The sequence below is a fragment of the Orycteropus afer genome, unplaced genomic scaffold, assembly GCF_000298275.1.
Source record: "Orycteropus afer afer isolate SDZICR_OR568_19922 unplaced genomic scaffold, OryAfe1.0 scaffold00123, whole genome shotgun sequence".
In the NCBI taxonomy this organism is placed as follows: Eukaryota; Metazoa; Chordata; class Mammalia; order Tubulidentata; family Orycteropodidae; genus Orycteropus; species Orycteropus afer.
Window position 1 is genome coordinate 5,073,915 of NW_006921710.1, and position 7,472 is coordinate 5,081,386.

At 44.4% G+C, this 7,472-nt stretch overlaps 1 protein-coding gene across 1 annotated transcript in view; it reads right to left on the bottom strand.

Moving 5' to 3' along the window:
• The window catches only part of MIGA2 (mitoguardin 2), an 83,685-nt gene that overhangs the window by 42,167 nt on the left and 34,046 nt on the right, over positions 1–7,472 (bottom strand). Inside the window, exons 8-10 of the mRNA XM_042781452.1 lie at positions 4,178–4,295; positions 2,857–2,957; positions 2,135–2,250 (exon numbers count right to left, since the gene is read on the bottom strand). Of these exons, the coding sequence (XP_042637386.1) occupies positions 2,135–2,250; positions 2,857–2,957; positions 4,178–4,295 (335 nt within the window). The remainder of the gene's footprint in view (positions 1–2,134; positions 2,251–2,856; positions 2,958–4,177; positions 4,296–7,472) is intronic.

Genomic DNA, 7,472 nt, shown 5'->3' on the forward strand with positions numbered 1-7,472 from the left:
AAAAAAAAAAAAAATCAAAATTGGAAATGGAGAGTAGTGATGGCTGCACGACACTGTGCGTCTAATTTAGTGCCACTGAGTTGTACACTTAAATGGTTAAAATGGTAAATTTCATATTAGATACAGTTTATTACAATAAAATAAAATTTCTTAAAAGTCCAAGACACTGTTTTACATCCTAGTTTGGTGAGCAGCAAATGGGGTCTTAAAAGCTTGGAAGTGGCCATCTAGATGCAATGATGGGTCCCTCCTCATCCAGAGCAAAGAAGAATTAAGAAAAGCAAAGACACATGAAAATAATTAGTCTAAGGGACTGGTACACCATGTAATCCTCAGCCTATATGGCCATGAGACCAGAAGAACTAGAAGGTGCCCAGCTACCACTGTCAACAACTCAGAGGGAAATTTGTGCAGTAAATCCTGGATAGAGTGGGAGAACAGTGTGGAACAAAATTCAAAATCATAAACAAATGACCAGGTTTACGGGTCTGATGGAGCCTGATGAGACCCCTGAGACTATGGCCCCTGGTTATCACTCAGGTCTGGAATTGAACTCACTCCTATAGCTTCCAGCCAAACAGCAGACAGGCATATAGGATGAATATTTACATCAGGTAGACATACTCCTTGGAGCAATCAACTGTGGGAAAACAGAAGGTCAATGTTTGCACAGGGAGATAACTCGGGGCAGGAATGCATAGGAAAGAAGGACACAGGGGAGAGGTAATTACAGGGAGGAAGTGGGAAGGGAGCTGTTACACTGTGGGGAATTGCAGCCAATGTCACGAAACAAAATGTGTATGAAATGCTACATGGAAAATGAATCTTCTCTGTAAACTTGCACCCAAATCACACACAAAAAACGTCAAAAGCTAACAGATGTAGAAGATCTCTACTCTGAAAATTACAAAATAATGAGAGAAATTAAAGATGACTTAAATGGAGAGACATACCATGTTCATGGATTAGAAGACTCAAAATGATCCCAAACTGATCTACAGATTTAACACAATCCTCATCAAAACCCCAGCAGGATCTCTGTGTGTGTATATGAAGTTACAAGCTGCCTCCAAAATCTGTATCAAAATGCAAAACCCAAGACAATCTTGAAGAAGAAAAACAAGTTGAAGTGGATGACTTCACTACCATATTTCAAGACATGCTATAAAGTTACAGTAATCAAAACACTGCAGTATTGGTTCAAGAACAAACATATAGAATAATGGAACAGAACAGAGTCCAGAAATAGTCACCTGACTTTTCACAAAGACACCAATATACATCAACAGGGAAAGGAAAATCTTTTCAACAAGTAGTGCTGGAGTAACTGGATATCCACACAGAAAATAACGAATCTTGACTTCCACCTCATACCACGCAGCAATATTAATTTAAGACGGGTAATAGACATAAAGGAGCTCTGGTGGTATCGTGTTAAAACATTTGGCTGCAACCAAAAAAGGTGGTGGTTCAAACCCACTAGCCACTCTGCAGAAGAATGAGATAGTCTGCTTCCGTAAAGATTTACAGCCTTGGTAACCCAGTGAGGGTTGCTATGAGTTGGAACTGATTTGACAGCAGTAACTGGTTTTGGTTTAAGAGACATAAATATAACTACAGATAAGAAAAGTGAAACTAAGAAAAGTTAAGCAACTTGTCCAGTGCCACATACCAGAAAGTGGCAGAATCTGGATAGAATCTAGGTCCTCAGAGCCTGGGATCCTAACCTCTGCTAAAGTGGTGGGACACTGGGTTTAGAAAGTACCCACTGTGTTTCTGAGGTTGTATCACTTTAAGAACTTTAAACAAGTTTTAACTATGTTGTTGTTGTTATGTGCCATTGAGTCCAACTCATAGCGACCCCTCCTTGGGTTTCCAAGGCAGTATCACTACAGAAGTAGATTGCCCAACCTTCCTTCCAAGGAGTGGCTATAGTTACATTAGTATCAATTTGTTATTGTTACTGTTAATACCAAGCCTGCCTGTCTTGCTCAATGCCATTTATCTTTGGCTGAGCGCTGGAGCTGTTGCTATCCATCAGGGCCCTCACCAGCCTTCTCCAAGGGGGACAGGATAGGGCTCACCTTACCTGCTTCCTGTTCTCTTCCTCCCTCCCTTGTTCCACTGAGCTCACCTAAGGGTCCGGCAGGGCACCTTCCCCTCCTTCGCCAGCTGCAGGGCTTCCTCGTAGGCAGCAGCAGGCCTGGAGAGTGGGATTGGGTAATCCCCAATCTGCAGGGACTCAAAGAGCTTGGGTGGGGTGACACAGAGAATGAGGAAAGAGGAAAGTCAGAGCCTTATAAACTACATCAGTCTGCCCGCAGGTGATACTCTAGGGGCTTTCCCTGCACTGCAGCCTCTCAAAGTCAGAGGGAGTACTGACCCAAATCAGGAGGCTATCTGAGTAACCTGGAGGTCACCACCCACTCCTGGCCTCAGCATCCCCATCTCCAGGGGTCCTTTTCAAAAGGACCACTGACTGTCCTCAGGCAGAAGATGGAGGGCCTGACACATATGGCCTTAGTGGGAAACTAATACCAAACAACGGACATGAATGTCTGAAAAAGGGTGAGGTCAGTGTGGGCTGGAGTGCTTGAGGGCAGGCGACCTTCTGCTCTTATCCACAGGACCCAAGACCCCAGCTTCTGAGGCATCCTCTTCCCTGGAAACTGTGCTGAGTCCCCAGAGAGAAGCATTTGTTGACCGCCAAATTCTGCTCCCATTGGAGGAAATGCCTCTACTTTCCCATGACCCACAGCTCGCCACACTGGCCTCCAAGGGAGTGTCAGCCTTCACCCCATCCTTGGCTCAGGCAGATGTTAAGGAGGCACCACCACTCCTTCTGCCTTGAGTCACCTCGGTAGCAGAGAAGAAGGAATCCTCAGAGATCAGGCTGTCCTCATCATCGGCCCGCAGATGCAGGGAGCCCTCAGTCAGGGGCAGCATGAGGGTCCTCTCTGGAACGAGAAGGCCTCAGCTGAGATTTCCCTACAGAGCTTTCTAGGATCCATGTACGCAAAGTCTGCCCACACCGGATTAGTGGAAGCAGTCCTATTTATTGAGCACTTCTGTGTGAAGACACTGGGCTACCTCCTGAAATTATTTCCTTCAAGTCTCACAGCATCCTGAGGTGGGCACACGATTATCCCCTTCACAGGTAGGACACTAGGACATAAGCTGGTGAGGGGCTGGCCCATGCTCACAGTTGGACCCTGAGTCCTGGTGGCCCCTGAGTTCTGCAGGGGGCAGAGACATTGCTGTGCTATGGCCCTGGGCAAGTTATGTTCCCTTCCTGACAAGTGAAACTTAGCCATTGATACCAAAGAGCTCAAAGGAGTCCATAGGCCACTCATTTGGCCCTTCTGCCCCTTCTTCCTCAGGGGCTGAAGGGTGTGGACCTTTGCGTGTGGTTAGGAAATGTCTGTCAAATAAAGACAGACCACAGGCCCGCAGTAGGCCATCTTGAATGCCCTACCAGCCCAACGAGGTACCCTTCTCTGCCACGTGAGGAGGACAGATGAAGTAGGATCTACTCGACAGGCAAAGCTACATTGAGGCCATGTGGGAAGAAACCATGGGGGCGTGTGTAGCCGTGGCCAACTTGCTCTCCTGGCTGGGTCTGTGTCCCCACCAGCAAAGCCAGGAAGTCTGACACTCAAGAGAACCCCCAGGCAGGGCCATGTGTCATAATCACAGCACAGGGCCTGGTACACAGTGGGCACTAGGAGAACACTGGCTATTTGGCTGAATGACTTCATTCATACTTGATGTCAGACCCCTTTACCTCAATTACCTCTGTTCTGGCACCTGTGGCCTGTTTTGGGCTAATCTCCACGTGAGTCCTCCCCTCCACCCACCCAGTGTATGCCCAGAAGGCAGTAAGTCAGTAGAAGAACGCTCAACCCAATGGCCTAGACACACCATTAGGAGATGTTGACACACAAGCCCCACAACCTGCTCCCAGCAAGATGGGGCAAAGAGCACTGGCAAGGGCCTTAGCTCAGCTCTACCCCTCCCTGCCATGTTTCTGTCCCTCATCTCCCCAACTGCGCAAGGCAGTGGAACAGATGAACTGATGACACTAAGAATTCTGACTTATCTGATCCAGATAAGGTCCAGTCTCACCTTATTTCTCTCGTGGTCCCTTCACCCAGCCCAAGCCCCAGGCTCAACTCACCAAGGTCCAGTAGCATGCTGTCCGATGGGAAGGTGGAGCCAAACTCCTCCTGTAGGTGGTAGGCACGGTGCAGCAGTGACTCCAACTTCTCTGCAAACTCCCTTCTCTGTGACTCCGGCTTTGTGGAAAGCAGTAGTTGTCAAGCCAGATTCTCCAAGCTCCCTATGGAAATGGCCCCCTCCCTCACCATTGATGCAGCTTGAGCCCCAAGCCCCTGGGGAAGGGGGAGAAGACTCTGGGCACTGACACCAAAAGCCCAGGCACCAGATCTGCACTGTTCAGTGCAGGAGCCACTTGCCACATAAAGTGACCGAGTGCTTGAAATGAGGCCAGTCCAAACTGAGATGCACCATGAAGTGTAAATATGTGATCCTGGCTGCCGGATTTCCAAGACATAGCACAGAAAAAGAACGCAAAACATCTCCTGAGTGATTCTTTATATTGATGACATGCTGAAATGATAATATTTTGGATATATACCTTACATAAAATATATTATTAAAATCAATTTTGCTTAGTTCTTTTTCTTTTCCATGTGCCCTCTCATAAAACACTCACTGTGAGTTCCAGTAAGATGGTGGAACAGGCAGACAAACCACATAGACCCTCTTCAGCAAAGAAAAGGGGAACCAGTTAACAAAGATACAGATGATAATCCTGGAGCCCTGAGCTTTGAGAGGAAGGATATACAAGTGGACTAAATTCCAACTAGTAGAAGAACTTGCACAAAAACACCAAAACAGGAGACACATGGAGCTGCGGTCTGTCAGCGATCCTGATGGCAAGGACAGCTTAGATACTGACCTAACAATTAACCTAAAAATTGGCCCTGCTACCCAGGGGTTGCACAGAAGACTGCAGTAGTGGCTGGTGAACAAAAGGGGAAGCAGCAAAAAGGGAGGCAGGCTGAGCTGTGGACTTTTGTCTGTCCAGAGAGTGCAGCTATTTTGAATGTTTACAAGCAGTTCAACCATTTTGGATATTTAAAGGACAGTGTTCTCTCAGATTCCAGGGACCTAAGAATAGGCTCCACTTGCTGGGGACTGCAAGGACATTCCGCATGCCAATGACTAGAAAGGTATGACATTCCCCTTGTTATCTCAAACCCCACACCATCTTGGTGAATGGTGGTGTGGCCACCCCTCACTCCCACCTATCTTCTGGGCCAGCAGGAATTTCATCCCAGTCTTTGTGCTCTGACCAAGCCTTGGTGCCCTGCCCCGCCCAGATCCCCCCCTTTTTTAGTTTGTTTTTGTCTGTTTTAATTTTTTTTTTCATCCTTTTTATTATAATTCTTTCTTCTTCCTGTCCCAGGTTCTAGGTTTCAGCTTTTTCTCTCTTCCCTGCTCCTGGTTCCCATGTTTCTCTTTCTTGCGGTTCTCCTCATTTCCTGTTTTTCTTTCTGCTTTTTTCCCATCCTCTTTTCTCTTAGTCCCCCCTTCCCAGATATTGTGTATATTTTCCTCCCCTTTTTCTATGCATATTTCTTTTGGTTTTTAAAGTATTTCTTTAAATATTTTATCTCATTTATTGCCTAACCTCTTTTTTTTTTTCTCTCTCTCTTTTTGGTGATTGTTCCTGTGTGTTTATTCAGTGTGTTTTTTATCCGCTTGCTTCTACTTTTTTAATGGTTTCGATTGTTGTTTTTGTCTGAGTGGGAGAGAGCAACTGTGCTCACACGATGCAACCACACTGCACCTCCTGCAGCTCCACTTACTGAGTGAGAGCCACCACTTCCTTCTGCACCAACTGGCCAATGATACGTAACTGGCAATAAGAGCCTGCCTCACCCTAAAATGCAGCCACTCTCATTCTCTATCACACCCACCAGGAGACAGGTGGTGAGTACATAAGTGCTACCAATTAGCAAACAGAGGAGCACAGTACCCTACTTACTCAGATACATCCAAAAAAGAAAAAAGAAAGTCTTGGGTGAATCACTCCAACATACAATCACCAATTAAATATAAATACAACAAAGTCACAATGTCTCAGAGACAATAAACCATCACAGTCCACACAAAGAAGCAAGATAGAGCAGTAGAAACAAGGGAGCAGGATACAGACCCAAAACACATTCCTGAGGAAGCAGCAGCATTGGAACTTACTGACAAGGAATTAAAAAGAATTACATTTAGGTACCTTCTACAGACTGAGAGACAGATAAAGAAAGCACTGACAAAATTAAGGAAAACACAGACAAAACCCAAGAACAATTTCAGAAGAAAATACAAGAACAAAATGACAAAATAAATGAAAAATTAGAAATGATACAACATCTACAGATACAAATCTGGAAGAGTAATACTATATTTTCAGAAATAGATAACATATTGAAAGGGCAAAGGAGTAGAATCGAATCAATGGAAGACAGAATTAATGAGATTGAAGACAACCTGAATACTTCTTTGGAGAGGGATTAATCAGAAAAAAGATCAAAACAAAATGAAGAAAACCTAAGATTCATGTGGGATACCATCAAAAGGAATAACCTATATGTAATCAGAATTCCAGAAGAGGAAGAGAAAAATAAAACCACTGAGAAAATTGTCCAAGATTTGTTGGAAGAGAACTTCCCTGATATGATGAAAGATGAGAATATATCCATTCAGGAAGTCCAATGAACCCCAAACAGGATAGACCCCAAAAGAAAATCACCAAGACATATCACCATCAAACTTATCAAAACCAAAGACAAAGAAAGAATCCTGAAAGCAGCATGGGAAAAATGACGTTATCTACAAAAGGCAACCAACAAGACTAAGCTCTGACTTCTCAGCAAACACCATGCAGGCGAGAAGGCAATGGGATGGTATATATAAAACCCTAAAGAGAAAAAATTCCAACCAAGAATTATATACTGACCAAAACTGTCCTTCAAATATGATGGTGAAGTTAGGACATTTCCAGATAAGCAGAAATTAAGGGAATTTGTTCAAACCAGACCAACCTTACAAGAGATACTAATGGGAGTCCTGTGAATAGAGAACCAATAATAGCCAACAACAACGAACCATTAATACACAAGATGACATAACCCAGAAACCAACACAGCTATGGATGTATCCAAAGTAAACTAAGCTTACAAGATTATAAACAGAGAACCAGAGAGATCAATTGGTGAATGAGGACAACTACCAAGCAAAAAGAGGGAAAAAATAGTGTAGTTATAGAACTTCTAAATGGTGAGAAGTCAAGAGAGTTGCAAGAGAGAATGGACTGTTCTAAACTCGGGGAGAAAATTATAAATCAGAGGGTAACCTCAAATAAAAATGATAAACCTTCACATCACAAT